This window comes from Arachis stenosperma, chromosome 1 (assembly GCF_014773155.1).
Source record: "Arachis stenosperma cultivar V10309 chromosome 1, arast.V10309.gnm1.PFL2, whole genome shotgun sequence".
NCBI classification, from domain to species: domain Eukaryota; kingdom Viridiplantae; phylum Streptophyta; class Magnoliopsida; order Fabales; family Fabaceae; genus Arachis; species Arachis stenosperma.
Window position 1 is genome coordinate 15,490,665 of NC_080377.1, and position 19,202 is coordinate 15,509,866.

At 36.1% G+C, this 19,202-nt stretch overlaps 1 protein-coding gene across 6 annotated transcripts; it reads left to right on the forward strand.

The window, feature by feature from the left end:
• Positions 1–1,182: 1,182 nt before the first annotated feature.
• LOC130942503 (UDP-D-xylose:L-fucose alpha-1,3-D-xylosyltransferase MGP4-like) lies at positions 1,183–8,339 on the forward strand. 6 transcript variants are annotated; one of them, XM_057871009.1, is made up of 8 exons: positions 1,183–1,573; positions 2,885–2,941; positions 3,496–3,548; positions 3,654–3,965; positions 5,243–5,907; positions 6,777–6,938; positions 7,044–7,259; positions 7,551–8,339. In XM_057871009.1, the coding sequence occupies exons 5-8, from the start codon at positions 5,428–5,430 to the stop codon at positions 7,758–7,760; spliced, it is 1,068 nt and encodes a 355-aa protein (XP_057726992.1). In that variant the 5' UTR covers positions 1,183–1,573; positions 2,885–2,941; positions 3,496–3,548; positions 3,654–3,965; positions 5,243–5,427; the 3' UTR covers positions 7,761–8,339. The 6 variants fall into 6 exon arrangements, with proteins under 6 accessions (XP_057726992.1, XP_057726994.1, XP_057726993.1 ...); XM_057871011.1 differs by having other exon boundaries at positions 3,658–3,965; XM_057871010.1 differs by adding an exon at positions 4,873–4,992 and having other exon boundaries at positions 2,885–3,965.
• Positions 8,340–19,202: the final 10,863 nt, after the last annotated feature.

Consider the following 19,202-nt stretch of genomic DNA (forward strand, 5'->3'; position numbering starts at 1 on the left):
CTTCAGCCAACCAATCATCGCCACGTGTCTTCCATGCCCCTTGCGTGATGTATGTAACACGCCCCTTATGTGTTAGACCTCTCATCTGACACGTCCACCAAAGTGTAAATATACTTCCTACATCCATTTCTAACCAAAACACCACCTTTTACTCCATAACAAAATTTTTGAGCCGAAATAAAAATTATGAATAATAGTAAAGTGTTGCCATTGTTTATTTGTTTATTTGAGCATCATAGAAAATGGTCCTAGATTTTGATACAATATGTTATTGTAATGCATTTAAGTTAGATCTCTCATAGCATCTTTGAGCAGGTTTGTAACAAAAATTTGCTTTTTTCTTATCGATTATTTTTTTTAAAGCGATTTCAGGAACTCTCACTTGTAAAATTTGCAAAATAATTTGCATTATATTTTTCGCATCACGAAAAGCAAGCCACTGAAATAAGTAGATTATTTCTCCAAGAAAATCATTTAAAAAAAACCAATTCACGGTATAAAAAATCTAACTTTATTTTGAAAAAAGATGATAGTCCGAAAAGATATTTGAGAATGATGAAAGATTTGAGAATATGTTTTGTTTAAATAAAGATGTCAAAAACATCTACTCAAATATAGATAATATTTTATAACATATTTAGGGATGTCAATAGATAGAATAGAGTTTGAACTCAATCCTAATTTTATCCTACCTACACGATTAAGAATATGTTCCAACTCTAATTTTACTTATTCTCAATCCATAAATATTTGACTCTATCTCCACGTTAGCAAAAAAATATATTATTATATAATTTAATGAGTATATTAAAAATTAAATAAAATATATTTTTTGTATCTAATACTTTTAAAATTTTTTAAAATTATCCCTAACATTTAATTTGATTCAATTATATTATATGTTTAACGTTTATAATGGTTTTATGTTTACTCCTATTATTAAATTTTTTATAATAAAAAATTAGTTAAATTTTTTTTATTCTGATTTCAATCTTAATTTAATTTCAGCCTCCAACTCAAATCTAATCTCCCATCACAGTCACTATCACTGTCACTATCATCAATATCATTCATCCATCCACCATTAACATCTAACCCTAAATCCATTGTTCAAAAGTAAAATATATTTTTTTATATAAAAACAATTATAAAATCTTGGTTGATTATCCAAAAATATAATTCTAAAGGAAAAGTATAAGCTAATACAATTTTTCAGCGACTGAATTCATGATTTTTTCCTCAAAATTAGAGACTTCTATTTATATATCTATTAAGGGATAAAATAAAAATGTAGTAAAGAGAGACAAAACAAAAGAAGAGAAGGGAGCTCCCGATTCTCTTTGCAGAGCAAATAGAAACCTAATCTCAAAAAGGAGAATTGAAGAAAATGAAGAAAATAAGGGGGGAGATTGATCCACAATGGAGCCAAGGCTCTGGGTCTTGCTAAAGAGACTATGAATCTTGAAGAAGAGCTTGCCGACACTCCAAATCAAAGTTGAGAATTTCAAAAATGCACTTCCAGATGTTTCACGTGGTGATGGCCAAGAGCTGAAGTAGATTTGTTCCATTTAAGGTACACCATTTAATAGTGTGGGAATAAGCTTGATTAAATTCAGCAAGAGCTCTTTAATCACTGTGATATGTTCAGCCCAAATAGATTCTTAATTTGCTTGTGTATGATTAAACCTTGTTACCTTATGAAAGAATGAACGAATTACGACTTAATTTGTTTGTTGTGCTTGTCATTTGAGTTTAATTAAACACAATGGGAAGGGGAAAGGCCTTAGTTTGCTTGTGTTTTGCTTGCCATTTAGGTTCACTAATCCATATTCATTAAGTGCTCTGTAATAAGTGCCTCGCGTGTAATTGTTTGCTGTTCCCGATTTATCTTTTGTTTCTTTTTGGATCTTGGATATTCGACATTTCAATTGCTTAACAACTCATAACATGTGTGCTGTGTAAAAGTATTTGCTGCATCTTTACAGGTTATTCCCTTGAAATTTCTTGCTTTCCTTTGATCAGTTGTTGCACTAAATTTGGAACTTAATCAGAATTTAGAATTGTCAATATTTGAAGAAAATTGCCAAGTCTTATCACATTGTTCTCTATGTTTGGACAATACAATCAGCATAAACATACTACATAAGAGGAATATGGATGGATCAGTTTGGCCCTTGATTTGCTTGTGAATCTTGATTTGCAGTTGTTACCTCTGATTCAATACCACATTTCTGGCTTGATTTTCTAGCAATGATACAAAGGAAACACTATTTGGATTTCTCACATACTCTTCCAACAAAGATCACACCATTTGCAGTATTTTGAAAAAAAAAGTTTCTCCTTTTTTTAGCTTGAAGGACTCTCCTTTTATAGAAAAAATGTGCATAGTTGAAAGAATGTTATATCCTTTCTGTTGATAATGTTCGTGACTGAGAAAGTTAGACCTTTTTTGCACTCTTCTTCCCTTCAAGTAGGAACATGTAATGAAAGAATTTGAAATAATTAAGTTATTGAGAAGGAAGAGTTGTTCAGCTCTACTTCCTTTATATAGAATACTACTAATCCTAGGTTTGCTATTGTTACTTGATTGCATGTTGCTGATTATCAATTTTTTATTGCATATGAACGTAATGGCATTTCTGCCCCGCTATATTCGCTGCATGACAGTATCTTTTCTGATCGTCGGCCACCTTCTTCAACTTTAACGCATCAAAATATAACTCATTTTAAAGTGAAATACAATTCAATTACCACTACTTGTCTGTCGTACAATTCATAAACTCTCAAAGGACTTGTACAACACTTTTAGATAGAAATATTAAAGAAAAGTCTTTGTTCAAAATTAAATTGCAATGACTAACACCACCTACTGCTACTATTACAGGTGATAAATCTTGCTTCATTGAATATTACCTCCATGCCTGAGGTTCCAATATCCCTGGTATGAAGGAAAAAAAAAAATTATATTAACATATAGAAGTATATAGTAGATATATATAGTAAGAATAAAGTTCAGAACAGCTACTCTACTTTGTGGAACTAAGACACTTTGGTTCCAAACTGTATAAAATATATTGGATTATGAGAAAGTGAGTGACACACATAAATTATGGTAAAATACTTACTGGTCGAAGTACCTCCCAAATCTTGTAAAAGAATGTGATTAAGCCTTGATCTCCAAAATTTAGATGTATTTACACTAAAACTGCATTGCACAAGGAAAATATATTTTATTTCATACAATCCATGAATTTTAGAGATTTATGAGGAAAATGATGCATCGCAGTCGTCATACTTAATGCTAATTGACCATACTTGATGAACCTGATGAATTAACATCTAGTTTCTGCAGAAAAAATAAAGATTGATAGCTACATGAGAAAAGACTGGTGAAATGAAATAATAATGCATTTTCAAAGTTTATTTTGCGGACAGATCCTAAGGTAAATTATATAATTTCTAATAACGTGTGTGCGCGCAATGAATTTTCTGTAGGTGAAATATAATAATTGGTTTATATGGAGCTCTCTTCTCTGTCATAGACACATGTTAGTTCCCTAAGCTAATCCTTAGCATTGCTTTAAGCCTTTAGATATTGTTATAACATTTTTGATAAGTTATCTTTGTTAATGTTTATGACATAATCTTTGAAGTTAGGTGGTTTCTTGCATTCATGGTTTCTGAACAATAAACAAATAAATAATGGAAAAAGAAGGGTAGGTGCTGCGTCGTTGCTTTGGACTATTGAAGTGAGCTTATTCTAAACCCTTCCTCTTCTCCGGATCCGCCGTGCTCCACCCTCCTCTTCTCCATTCCGCTGCGCTCCACCCTCCGCTGCTCCAAAATCCCTCTCCCTCATATTCTGCCACTTCTCCGCATTGTAAACATAAAACTGCCTCCAGCTTCTGCGCGTTACATTCTTGCTCCTTCTCCTTCATACTCTGCTCGTTCGAAGACCATCGAAGGTTAGTCAATTTTTCTTGCTTTCTCTTTTTGTTTTTAATCTGTTGTTTATAAAAGGAAAATGTGATTTGGTTAATTTAGTTTTTAATGTGTTCAGCATGATTTAGTTAACAACAATTAGTTAATTTTGTGTGTGTTTGTGAGCTCTGATCTCTTATGATGCTATGTACGTAATGTAGTTGACTAATTGCTTGGTTCTGAATTTATGATGAGACTTGAGTTTGCCATTTTGTTAAACGGGAGACTTAAATTTGTTGAATGGGAAGCTTGCTAATTACTAATTTAGTTATGCTGCTGACTGCTGATTTTGGGTGCATTTGCTAATTGTGAATTTGTTAAATGGAAAGCTTGTTAATTTTTGTGTGTTTGCTATTTAGTTCTACTTTATGTAACTTCATATCTTGCAAAATTAATCTTCCAATAGTTCTAGTTCCATGAATGACTGAATAATATCATGAAAATATATCTAACATGATGAGAGAGATTTGAATGATAACAGCAAAATATAATGATGTAATCTGAGTTATAGAACATTCATGTTTAAAGTACCAAAAGTATTGCCACAAAAAACCGTCATAGATAATCATATGTAAGTTAACAAGTGACACAGTATGAGATCTGAGGGCTATGAATGTATTTTTCTCTTGTAGAAATGATAATTGGGATGTATGCTTAGTAGGGAGGGGGCACTGGTATCTTAAATCAGTGTTGTTAGCTTGATTTAATTGGAAATTGTAGGGTCCTGACATTTTGACAGGAGATGGGAATGATGCTGGCTACTATGCATTGTGCATATTGGAAATCTCAGCTTTGTTGGCATTTGGAACTGCTTTATATTCCTGCATTGCTCTTTGTGGTGCTTGGCTAGGCTCTAGTTAGGATATAAATAACCATTTTCTAATTGTACAGTGGACAAGTATATCGTTGGAACAGGTTGATAATGTAGTCTTATTCTAATTAGAGTATCAAGTGTTGAAAAGAAAGAAAGAAAGAAAGGAAGTGATCAAACAAGTGACACAGAAAAATGTGGTAATAATAGTATTAAATAATATTGTGTATGTTACTTATTAATATATGTTTCATATTTTCATTTTATATGCATATTTTTATTTATTTATTATTTTATTATAAAATGGTTTTCCCGGTTGAACTGGTTGAAGCAGTAAACCAGTAATTAAAATGGTTCGATGACCGGTCGGTTTTCAGAACCTTGAATTCCATATACTTCCACTTTCAATTGATTATTCTACTGATATTTACTTTAATCTTCTTTTGTAAGGGTCGAATTTGATTGGATCCATTCAAGTGTTGCCACAGCACCACCACCACCGTCACTACCTCTGTTTCTTGCTTAATCTAAATCTTCCAATCTCAAATCTCAAACCCCAATAATTTCATCGAAGTCTCAATCTTTTCCCTTTTCCACAACAACCCCACTTCTCCATTTCTTCTTTACGAGCTACGATGTCAATGTTTCTGCATCAAAGAAGCTTGCACAATGCCTTTTCGAACCCATTTGCCGCTCCACCACCTTCCTCGGCCAATTCCAAGAGACCCATCTCCATCTTCACCCCAACAACACTCTTGGTGCTCCTTTGCCTCGTCATGGTGGTGGGTGTCTTCAGCCCCTGGGTCAATATCCCCCATGGAATCTTCTCAGTTTCCAAGCCTGCTGTTTCAAAGTGGAACTCATACACATTGGACCAAGCTCTCTCCTTTGTGGGCAAAAATGGAACTGTCATAGTTTGCATTGTGAGTCAGCCTTACTTGCCGTTTCTCAACAACTGGTTGATCAGTATCACAAGGCAGAACCGCCAGGGTATGGTTCTTGTCATTGCTGAGGACTATGCTTCACTCTATAAGGTTAATGAGCGTTGGCCTGGTCATGCTGTTCTTATTCCACCTGTGCTTGATGCTGAATCTGCTCATAAGTTTGGATCTAAGGTTTGTATGTATGCTCTTACGTTATTAGTAACTGAAATTTAGTTGTTTTAATGTGTTTTGGAGTTTAGGCCTGAATTGAATTGGGCTTTCATTTAGTAATATATGGATCATGATTTATTATAGTTTGCTTTACCAGTTATTAGAAATTGACCTTATTAATCGAATACTCTCTTAGTTATGTGCATGGCTCAAACATGCTTAGTGCTTGTTTGGGTGCCATTAAGTTGATAGAAAAAATATTTTATTTTTTATTTTTTAGCGTGTTTGGTAAATTTCTAGTAGTAAAAGCACTAGAAAAATAAAAAAATATCTTTTTTGAGAAGCTACAAGTTACATTTTTCTTAAAAGATCTTTTTTCCTTAAAAAAAATGTTTTTCACATAATAAATAAAAAAAGTACTTTTATATTGTTATATCCAAACATAATTGATAGATAAAAAGATCTTTTTGTATGAGATATCCAAACATAAAATTACTTTTACTTTTCTATAAGATTCTTTAAAAAAAGATAACTCGAAAAGAGATATTTTCTTAGAAGCTCACCCAAACAAACCCTTAGTTATATTTCATACCCTTATACAAGGATGAACCTCAATTGTATTGCTTACCTTGTCCCAGTAAATTTTCATATTCTTTACCTTCTATCTATATTATCTTTTCTCTTATAAACATGTTTCTCAACGTTTGGTTACTTTAATTCTTGTTATTGTATTGGATGCATCTCGGAAATTATCACACATATATCTTGTCCTTTGTGTTACTCTTCATGCTTATGTTATGTCTGAAGTGTTATTAATTATCTTGATCTATTTATTTTCTGAATGTGTTTCTGAATTTTAGAATCTGTTCTTGTTTATTTTCACTGGCTAGGGTTTTTTCAACTTCACGGCCAGAAGGCCTAGCCATCTTCTGAAGATTTTACAGCTCGGATATAGTGTAATGTACAATGATGTTGATATGGTCTGGTTGGGGGATCCATTGCTTCAGTTAGAAGGGAGTCATGATGTGTACTTTACAGATGATATGATTCCGGTAAGTATGATGATATATGTATATATGCTACGGTTTAGTGCTTTTCTTTTTCATTCTTGGTATTACAGACTTTTTTATTTTCTTTTTGTTACCTTGTGAGATCAGATCAAACCATTAAACCATTCTCATGCTTTACCGCCACCAGGAAAAAAGGGCCGCCCTTACATATGCAGTTGCATGATTTTCCTTCGCCCTACAGACGGAGCAAAGCTAGTCTTGAGAAAGTGGATCGAGGAACTTCAGAATCAACCATGGTCTAGAACCCAGAAATCAAATGATCAACCTGCTTTTAACTGGGCTTTGATGAAGACAGCTAAAGAGGTTTGTCCCTTTTTTTTCTCTTTTTATTCTCTTCCAGTGTGGATAACTTCTATACCTTAAATATACCAATATATGACCGAAGCTTATTTATGGCATCATGGTAGTGTACTACATGATTTATGGTCAGTTACAAGGGAGACCTTCAATTCAGAAAACAGGAAAATGTCAATTGTTCTGATATTTGTACTAATTGCTTGATCTCAAGTTTGTTATATAACCAGTTTATTCTTTATAACATGTAAGAGGCTGAATATGTTCTTTTTCATGATTCATTTCCATGACTCCCTACAGGTGGATTTATACTTGTTGCCGCAGGCAGCTTTTCCTACAGGTGGGTTATATTTCAAGAACAAGACATGGGTTAAGGAAACTAAAGGAAAGCATGTGATCATTCACAATAACTATATAGTAGGTTTTGAGAAGAAGATAAAGCGATTTCGCGACTATGGCCTCTGGTTGGTGGATGATCATGCTGACGAATCCCCGCTTGGTAGAATATGACCCTTGGATGTCTCGAGTTTATCGTCGGATTTTGTTAGAGCATTTATTTTCGGAAATTAGAACATGGTTTCTGCCAATTCATTCATCCGCCTATCTGGTAGAGGCTTGATGAAGACATCCGAACTCTTGCTATCAACATGTGCTGCACCCATACCAGCCGCCAAGCGATTCCTTGGCAGATAGTTTGTGTTTCATTTTTGTGCGGAAAAAGGTGCTTCAAAGATGCTGGATTGTATTACAAGTCCATAGAAGAGAAGGATAGAATTTATTTGGTTCTTGTAGTTGGACTACAAATGCTACTTAAAATAATAGTTATAAGAGAAATTATAGGAAATGAATTTTTAATTAACCAATATTAGCAAGTAAATGGACAAGTATATATGAAAGAGTTTAGGATAGAAAAAAGTACACAAGATTCATATATATTGAGTTACACTTGAAATGGTTTTTTTTTTATCGGCAAAAATGTCTATGTCGTCAGCAGATTTGTGAGGCTTATGGTATATTTTTATATTTTTGTCCATTAAAAATAATCTTTTTAATGTATTTGATATTTATAAATTTTGATGTGTATTTTTGTCTACTTTAAAGTCTTTTGTGTGTATTTTTATTTATTTATTCAATATTAGTCAATTTTGTTTTAAGATTTATAATTTAGAATTTGGTTGGAAGTTTGGTTTAAGTGGCATATTATATGCTTTTCAACAACTACATCCGGTTCAAATTTTACTCGGGGAAAAAAGAACCATATAGTGTAGTGTGTGAGAGTGTTGTCTGGGTGTGTTGTGTTATAAAAGACAAAAAAAAGTCTAAAATTAAGGTTTTAAGATTTATGATTTATAGTCTAAAATTAAGATAAATAAAATAATTTTAAAAAAATTGGTTAATATTAACTAAAAAAACTTTCCAGTATTATTCCAATAATAAATTTTCATCTTCCAAAGATACAAAACTAAATTTTTAGTTGATAAAAATGAAAAACATTAGTTTTAAGCCCATAAAAATAAATAACACTGGCTAAATATTAGTTGAAAAAGAAAAATAGTTTTCAAGTAAGAAATACTCAAATAGACAACTTAAAATTTAAGAATCCCATCTTATTAGACAATTGATATTTTGTTTTCCTATTCGCTACTAAATTTAATTACATGTATAAAAATGATATCATAGATCTATAAAGTCATTGTAACTCAAGTGTAGAGTTCAGTTGCTAAATCCAATATACTTTTCAGATCTATTTTTCTTTTGGTGTACCTTGTGAAAATTATGAAAAAGTGAATGAAAAAGTGAAAGAGTTGAAAGCAATTGAAAGAAAGAGAGAGCAGAGATTAATTTTTGAGATGAATAATATTGATCTAAAATTGTTGTAGAGTGATCCTTTATTTACACTAAAGGTTTTATATTTATAGTGATAACATGCTCTATGTAATTTCACTAGTGTCTATATTCTCTACACCCCCCTCAAACTAAGGGTGGGATTTGGTTGCACCCTTAGTTTTGTCCATGAACACAGTAAATGAGGGAGCTGGTAATGGTTTCGTCAAAATATTAGCGACTTGAGCATGAGAAGGTATGTGAACAATGTTTAGCAATCCTCTTTGAACATGATCACGAACGAAATGGAGATCAACCTCGAAGTGCTTGCTTCTGCTATGCATAACTGGGTTTGCAGCAAGAAGAACAATACCTAAATTGTCACAAAACAAAGTAGGAGCAACTGGAGAAGTAACACGAATTTCTCGTAGAAGCTTTTGAACTAAAACTAACTCAACTGCTGTATTTGCCAGGCAACAGTACTCTGCCTTAGTAGATGAACGACTTACAGCTTTTTGCTTCGGCTGCTCCAAAAGATTGGATTGCACCCAAGGTAAATACAGTAGCCACTTGTTGAACGTCGATCATCAAGGTCCGTGGCCCAATTGGCATCTGAAAAGGCAAGAAGGGGAAGATAAGAGGATTTAGAAAATTGAATACCATAATTAATCTTACCTGAGAGATAACGCAAAATGCGTTTGACTGCCTCCCAATGATGAATCATGGGTGAATGCATGAATTTACTAACTTTGTTGACTGAATATGCAATTTCAGGATGAGTGAGAGTTGCATATTGAAGACCTCCTACTATTGATCGATAGAGACTAGGATTATCAAAGGAATTTGAACCCTGCAGTGTTAGTTTTTCAGAAGAAAGCATAGGTGTGGGCATTGAATGTGACTTATCCATGGATGCCTTTTTAAGAAGATCACAAATATAGGTAGTTTGTGAGATATGTAAGTCTCCTGAAGGCAAAAAATTAAATTGCATGCCTAAAAAATAATGCATTGTCCCTAAGTCTTTTAAAGAGAATATTTGATTCAATTGAGAGATAATAGACTCTATTTCAGATTTATCATTACCTGTGATGACTATGTCATCAACATAAGTAAGAAGAAAAAGAGTAGAAGAAGTTGTAAAACGAACAAATAAGGAAGGATCAGATGAAGTATTTCGAAAACCAAACATGGATAGAGTACTGCACAGTTTAGAAAACCAGGCCCTAGGAGCCTGCTTGAGACCATAAATGGCCTTATCAAGTTTACATACTAAGTCAGAATCAGAATTGAAGAGGCCAGGAGGTGGTGCCATGTCCACATTCTCAGTTAGATCTCCATTGAGAAATACGTTGTTGAAATCAAATTGCCTAAGAGACCAACCTTCAGATAAAGCTAAAGATAAAATGACTCTAATCGTTGTTGGCCTAATGACCGGGCTAAAAATTTGAGAATAATCTATGCCCTCAATTTGATGACATCCTTTGGCCACAAGGCGAGCCTTATATTTTTTAATAGAGTTATCAGGTCCACGCTTAATGGAAAACACCCATTTAGACCCAATAATGATGGAATTGGGTGGTGGATGGACTAAATGCCAAGTTTTGTTTTTCATGAGAGCAGTATATTCCTCCTTCATGGCTTGAAGCCAATGAGAAGAGTGCATAGCTTGAGAAACTGTCTTGGAAACATTATTAACCAAGTCAAGATGATTAGAATGTGCAATAAGAGCCTTAGGCTTAGAGATACCAAACTTGGAACGAGTTACCATAGCATGAGTATTGTGAGAAGATGAAGATTCTATGATAGGTAACCTTGGAGGCTCAATTTCAGAGCTAGAAATTGATACTGGTACGGAATCTGTAGTAACCGTCTCAAAAGGTGATTGATTAATAGTTGATGAAGCATTGTTAGTTAAAGGAGGGGAATTTGTATTAGAGGTAGGAAGTATAGTTGAAGTAGGTGGAGCTGAACTTTGGGTACAAGGTAACTGCGATGTAGGAGAATTTGAAACAGGAATCTGAGGTAACAACTCATGCTCATAAAAAGAGGTTAGTGATGAATTAGAGACAACATTCTTATGAAAAATGAGGAAAAAGGAAAAATATTCTCATAAAAAATAACATTACATGCAATAACAACTGTACCATCTTGTTTTAAACATTTAAACCCTTTTGAGAAAGGAGCATAACCAAGAAAAATGTATTGTTCAGACCTATAGTCTAATTTATGTTTATTAAAGGGTCTTAAGTTTGGATAACAAGCACATCCAAAAACCTTCAAAATAGAATAATCAAGGGGTTTGAAATGAAGCACCTCAAAGGGTGATTTCATATTAAGTATCCTGGTGGGCAATCGATTGATAAAAAAAGTACCAGTCAAGAAGGCATCCTCCCAATATTCCATTGACAAATGTACAACAGCAAGTAGGGTAAGTCCCATTTCACAAATATGTCTATACTTCCTCTCTACAACACCTTGTTGCTGGTGAGTATGAGGGCATGACAATCTATGAATGATGCCATTAATATTGAGAAAGGTTTTGAATTCATTTGATAAGAATTCTTTAGCATTATCCGTTTGAATAGATTTAAGAATTTGACCTGTCTGAGTTTCCATCATAGATTTGTATTATTGTAAGATGGTAAGCAATTGAGACTTGGTAGTTAATAAGTAAATACATGTGTATCTAGTGGAGGCATCTACAATACTCAAGTAATAACGAAAACCATAACGAAATATAGAAGGAACAGGCCCAAACATCCAAGAAAATCAATTGTAAGGGTGCAGTATAAGTGGTTTCAGAATAGGAAAAAGGTAAAGTATGCATTTTTCCTTTACAACATGCTTCACAAACAAAAGATGTTGAATCAACTGTATTAGAAAATGAAAGATTACACTTTTTAAGAACAGATTCAACAATAATTGGAGATAGATGGCCTAGGCGTTTATGCCACAATTCCAAATTTGTCCTACAAATGGCTAAAAAGGCATGAAAGTTTGAATTATCATAACATAGTTTTGGAATACAAAATTGATCAAACACATATAGCCCATGTTCAAGTTGTCCCTGAAGGAGCACCTGCTTGGTATCCTGTGATTTAACCACACAATGAAATGGATGAAATTCAAAGAAGACATTATTGTCCAGACAGAATCTTGAAATACTAATTAAGTTTTTAGCTATTTGAGGAATATGCAAAAGATTCTTTAAAATGAAAACATGATTGTTGGATGAATTTTGAATATATGAATAACCAGATTTAGAGATAGGCAAACCTGAACCATTGGCTATGTATAATTGATCGGGTCCTGTGTAAGCTGAGGGTGAAATCAAACTGGATGCGTCATTAGTGAGGTGGTGAGAGGCACCAGAATCAGGATACCAGGACATATATGAATTTTGAGAAGAAGATGCAAGAAATGATTGTGGTTGATGAAAAGAAGCTGGTGGAGGAAGTGGTTGATTGATTGATGGAGAGGAGTTTGACGAATTTGTAGTAGAAACTCCCTGGTAATTATGATCAAATCGAAAGAAGCATTGAAGGGCGGTGTGTCCAATTCTATTACAAACTTGACAAATTTGCCTATTATTGAGTTGCCAAGAGCTTTTGCCTCCACGAGAGAATCTGCCACCTCTAGCACCCCTTCTACCTCCATAGGAACGATTAGAGTTTCTTGGATTTGGAAAATTTGTTTGAGCAAGATTTGCTTGAACCATTGTTAAAGAATTCTGTTTGAATTTTTCAATGGTGTCTTCATGATATACGTGTGATGAGCGGATAATTTGTATGCTTTTTGGCATTGTTTTTAGTATGTTTTTGGTATCTTTTAGTTAGTTTTTAGTATATTTTTATTAGTTTTTAATTAAAATTCACTTTTCTGGACTTTACTATGAGTTTGTATGTTTTTCTGTGATTTCAGGTATTTTCTGACTGAAATTGAGGGTCCTGAGCAAAAATCTGATCCAGAGACTGAAAAGGACTGCAGATGCTGTTGGATTCTGACCTCCCTGCACTCGAAGTGAATTTTCTGGAGCTACAGAAGCCCAATTGGCGCGCTCTCAACGGCATTGAAAAGTAGACATCCTGGGCTTTCCAGCAATATATAATAGTCCATACTTTGCCCAAGATTTGATGGCCCAAACCGGCGCTCAAAGTCACCTACAGAAATTCCAGCGTTAAACGCCGGAACTGGCATAAAATTTGGAGTTAAACGCCCAAACTGGCATGAAAGCTGGCGTTTAACTCCAGAAAAGGTCTCTACACGAAATTCCTTCATTGCTCAGCCCAAGCACACACCAAGTGGGCCCGGAAGTGGATTTTTCTGTCATTTACTCATTTCTGTAGACCTTAGGACACTAGTTTACTACTTATAGGATCTTTTGACATTGTATCCGTACCTTATGACCCCATAACATTTTGTACACGTTTCTTTCCACAGTATGAGCCTCTAAACCCCATGGTTGGGGTGAGGAGCTCTGCTGTGTCTTGATGGATTAATGCAATTACTACTGTTTCTTATTCAATCATGCTTGCTTCGATTCTAAGATAACACTTGTTCTTAATCCGGATGAATGTGATGATCCGTGACAATCATCATCATTCTCAACTATGAACACGTGCCTGACAACCACCTCTGTTCTATCTTAGATTGAGTAGTTATCTCTTGGGTTCTTTAATCGGAATCTTCGTGGTATAGGCAGGACCTGATGGCAGCATTCAAGAGAATCCGGAAGGTCTAAACCTTGTCTGTGGTATTCTGAGTAGGATTCAATGATTGAATGACTGTGACGTGCTTCAAACCTGTAACCTACTGGGCGTTAGTGACAGACGCAAAAGAGGAATTCTATTCCGGTAGGGGAGGGAACCAAACCGGTGATTGGCAGTACTGTGACAGAGTGCGTGCATTAGCTTTCACTGCGAGGATGGGAGGTAGCCATTGACAACGGTGAAACCCTACACGAGCTTGCCATGGAAGGAGACTTGCGTGTTTGATGAAGAAGACAGTAGGAAAGCAGAGATTCAGAAGATGGAGCATCTCCAAAACCCCAACCTATTCTCCATTACTGCAAAACAGTAACCATTTCATGTTCTTTTACTTTTTACAATCAATCCTGATAATTTCTGATCTCCTGACTAAGATTTACAAGATAACCATAGCTTGCTTCAAGCCGACAATCTCCGTGGGATCGACCCTTGCTCACGCAAGGTATTACTTGGACGACCCAGTGCACTTGCTGGTTAGTTGTGCGGAGTTGCAAAAGTGTTATTGCAATTTCGTGCACCAAGTTTTTGGCGCCGTTGCCGGGGATTGTTCGAGTTTGGACAACTGACGGCTTATCTTGTTGCTTAGATTAGGACTGTTTTATTTTTGTTGGTTTAGAGTCTTTTAGTTGAGTCTAGTTTCATATTCTAAGTTTGGTGTCAATTGCATGCTTTTATTTTTCTTTTAAAATTTTCGTTTTTGCATGTTCTTAGTCCCTTTCTGATTCATAAAAGTTCTAAGTTTGGTGTCCTCTTTGTGTTTTTCCTTTAAAATTTTCGAAAAAATTAGTGTTTGATTTTCTAAAATTTTAAGTTTGGTGTCTTTTTGTGTTTTTCTCTTTCCACTTTTTAAGAATCAAATCTTTTTCATAAAAAATTTTTCAATCATATCTTCTTAATTGCTGTTTTCAAAATCTTTTTTTTACTAATTGATTCAGTTCTCAAATTGCTTTGATCTCATTTTCCCTTTTGATTTTCGAATTTTTTTTATTTAAATTTCTTTTTATTTTATTTTTTCGGTTATTTCAAAAAAAAAAAAAACAAAATTTATCTCTTTGCAATTATTATCATTTCCCTTTTGTCCATCATGGACTTAAGTGGAATTAATCAGTCCAAAAGGACTCTGGGGTCATATGCTAACCCCATTACAGCTGCATATGGGAGTAGCATCTGTATACCTCCCATTAAAGCAAGCAGCTTTGAGCTAAATCCTCAACTCATTATCATAGTGCAGCAAAATTGCCAGTATTCCGGTCTTCCACAGGAAGAACCTACTGAGTTTCTGGCACAGTTCTTACAAATTGCTGACACAGTACATGATAAAGAGGTAGATCAGGATGTCTACAGACTATTACTGTTTCTATTTGCTGTAAAAGATCAAGCTAAAAGGTGGTTAAATAACCAACCTACAGCAAGCATAAAGACATGGAAACAGTTATCAGACAAATTCCTGAATCATTTTTACCCTCCAAAAAGGATGACACAGCTAAGGCTGGACATCCAAGGCTTTAAACAAGAGGATAATGAATCCCTTTATAATGCCTGGGAGAGGTATAGAGGTATGCTAAGAAAATGTCCCTCTGAAATGTTTTCAGAGTGGGTACAGTTAGACATTTTCTACTATGGGCTTACAGAAAAAGCTCAGATGTCTTTAGACCACTCAGCTGGTGGATCTATACACATGAGGAAGACAATTGAAGAAGCTCAAGAGCTTATAGACACTGTTGCTAGAAACCAATATCTGTACTTTAGCAATGAGTTCTCTCCAGAAGAGGAGGTCATGACAGTAGTCACTGACCCTAATCCTCAAGAACAGATAATGGAGCTTAATCAACAACTGCTCCTGATGACAGAACAATTAGCAGGATTTAAAGAGATGCTCCATGAAACTAAAGTTGCTAATAAGAGCATAGAACTACAGTTGAATCAAGCAAAACAGCAAATATCTAAACAAATAACAGAGGAGTGTCAAGCAGTTCAATTGAGGAGTGGGAAGACCTTGAATAACACTGCTCAAAAGAGCAAAAAGCCAAACAAGGAACAATTGACAGAGGACAACCAACCCACTGTTCAAAATCTCTCTGAGGACAGTAAGAGCCCAGAGAGGAATATTGGCGTTCAAATGCCAGAAAGGGAAGGAAAGCTGGCGTTAAACGCTCATTCCTTGCCCAGTTCTGGCGTTCAAACGCCAGAAAAGGGGGAAAAGTTGGCGTTAAACGCCCATTTTCCACCCATTCCTGGCGTCCAAACGCCAAGGGAAAACCAGACACCTGAGAGTGCTGACAGTAATCCCTCTAACAAGGCTTCTTCAACCACTTCTGTAAGGAATAAACCTGCAGCATCTAAGGTTGAAGAATATCAAGCCAAGATGCCTTATCCTCAGAAACTCCGCAAAGCGGAACAGGATAAGCAATTTGCCCGCTTTGCAAACTATTTAAGGACTCTTGAAATAAAGATTCCTTTTGCAGAGGCACTTGAGCAAATACCTTCTTATGCTAAGTTCATGAAAGAGATCTTAAGTCATAAGAAGGACTGGAGAGAAACTGAAAAAGTGTTTCTCACTGAAGAATGCAGTGCAGTCATTCTAAAAAGCTTACCAGAAAAGCTTCAAGATCCTGGAAGCTTTCTGATACCATGCACATTGGAAGGCACTTACACCAAGATAGCCTTATGTGATCTTGGAGCAAGTATCAATTTAATACCTGCATCCACTATCAGAAAGCTTGGGTTGATTGGAGAAGTCAAACCAACCAGGATATGCCTCCAACTTGCTGATGGCTCCATTAAACACCCATCAGGCATAATAGAGGACATGATTGTCAAGGTTGGGCCATTTGCCTTTCCAACTGACTTTGTGGTGCTGGAAATGGAGGAGCACAAGAGTGTAACTCTCATTCTAGGAAGACCCTTCCTAGCAACTGGACGAACTCTCATTGATGTACAAAAAGGGGAAGTAACCCTGAGAGTCAATGAGGATGAGTTCAAGTTGAATGCTGTAAAAGCTATGCAGCATCCAGACACACCAGAGGACTGTATGGATGCTGACATTATTGACTCTCTGGTAGAAGAGATCAATATGGCTGAAAGCCTAGAATCAGAGCTTGAGCACATCTTCAAAGATGCTCAAACTGATCAGGAAGAGCCAGAGGAGGCAAAGGAATTTTCGAAAATTCCTCAGGAGGAGGATAAGCCTCCTAAGCCTGAACTCAAACCACTACCATCATCCCTGAAATATGCATTTCTGGGAGAGGGTGACACTTTTCCAGTGATTATAAGCTCAGCTTTAAATCCACAGGAAGAGGAAGCACTGATTAAAGTGCTAAGGACACACAAGACAGCTCTTGGGTGGTCCATCAGTGATCTCAAGGGCATTAGCCCAGCTAGATGCATGCACAAGATCCTATTGGAGGATAATGCCAAACCAGTGGTTCAACCACAGAGGAGGCTAAATCCTGCCATGAAGGAGGTGGTGCAGAAAGAGGTCACTAAATTACTAGAGGCTGGGATTATTTATCCTATTTCTGATAGCCCCTGGGTGAGCCCTGTCCAAGTTGTTCCCAAAAAGGGAGGCATGACAGTGGTTCATAATGAAAAAAATGAACTGGTTCCTACAAGAACAGTCACAGGGTGGCGCATGTGTATTGACTACAGAAGACTCAATACAGCCACCAGAAAGGATCATTTTCCTTTACCATTCATAGACCAAATGCTAGAAAGACTAGCTGGTCATGACTACTACTGCTTTTTGGATGGCTATTCAGGCTACAACCAAATTGCAGTAGATCCTCAGGACCAAGAGAAAACATCATTTACTTGCCCTTCTGGCGTGTTTGCCTACAGAAGGATGCCTTTTGGTCTGTGCAATGCACCTGCAACCTTTCAAAGGTGCATGCTCTCTATCTTCTCAGATATGGTAGAGAAATTTCTGGAAGTCTTCATGGATGACTTTTCAGTATATGGAGACTCATTTAGCTCCTGTCTTAACCACCTATCACTTGTCCTGAAAAGATGCCAAGAGACTAACCTGGTTTTAAACTGGGAGAAATGTCACTTTATGGTGACTGAAGGAATTGTCCTTGGGCACAAAATTTCAAGCAAGGGAATAGAGGTGGATAAGGCAAAGGTAGAGGTAATTGAAAAATTACCACCACCTGCCAATGTTAAGGCAATCAGAAGCTTTCTGGGGCATGCAGGATTCTACAGAAGGTTTATTAAGGATTTTTCGAAAATTGCTAAACCTTTGAGTAACCTGTTAGCTGCTGACACACCATTTGTGTTTGACACACAGTGTCTGCAGGCATTTGAGACCCTGAAAGCTAAGCTGGTTACAGCACCAGTTATCTCTGCACCAGACTGGGCATTACCATTTGAATTAATGTGTGATGCCAGTGATCATGCCATTGGTGCAGTGTTGGGACAGAGGTATAACAAACTTCTGCATGTCATTTATTATGCTAGTCGTGTTCTAAATGATGCACAGAAGAACTACACAACCACAGAAAAAGAGTTACTTGCAGTGGTCTATGCCATTGACAAGTTTAGATCCTACTTGGTGGGATCAAAGGTGATTGTGTACACTGACCATGCTGCTCTTAAATACTTACTCACAAAGCAGGATTCAAAACCCAGGCTTATAAGATGGGTGTTGCTTCTGCAAGAGTTTGATATAGAAATAAGAGACAGAAAAGGGACAGAGAACCAAGTAGCTGATCATCTGTCCAGAATAGAACCAGTAGCTGGGGCGTCCCTCCCTTCTACTGAGATCTCTGAGACTTTCCCAGATGAGCAACTCTTTGCCATCCAGGAAGCTCCATGGTTTGCAGATATTGCAAATTATAAAGCTGTAAGGTTCATACCCAAGGAGTACAGCAGTGTGCAAAGAAAGAAATTAATTTCAGATGCCAAGTACTACCTTTGGGATGAACCATATCTCTTTAAGAGATGTGCTGACGGAGTGATCCGCAGGTGTATACCCAGAGAAGAAGCACGAAGGATTCTATGGCACTGCCATGGATCACAGTATGGAGGGCATTTTGGAAGTGAGCGAACAGCCACTAAAGTTCTCCAGTGCGGCTTCTACTGGCCTACTCTCTATAAAGATTCCCGAGAGTTTGTGCGTAACTGTGACAGTTGCCAAAGAGCTGGTAACCTGCCTCACGGATATGCCATGCCTCAACAGGGAATATTAGAGATAGAATTGTTTGATGTATGGGGAATTGATTTCATGGGACCATTCCCACCATCATACTCAAACACTTACATTCTGGTGGCAGTGGACTATGTATCTAAGTGGGTAGAAGCAATTGCTACACCCACTAATGATACCAAGACCGTGCTGAAATTCCTCCAGAAAAACATTTTCAGC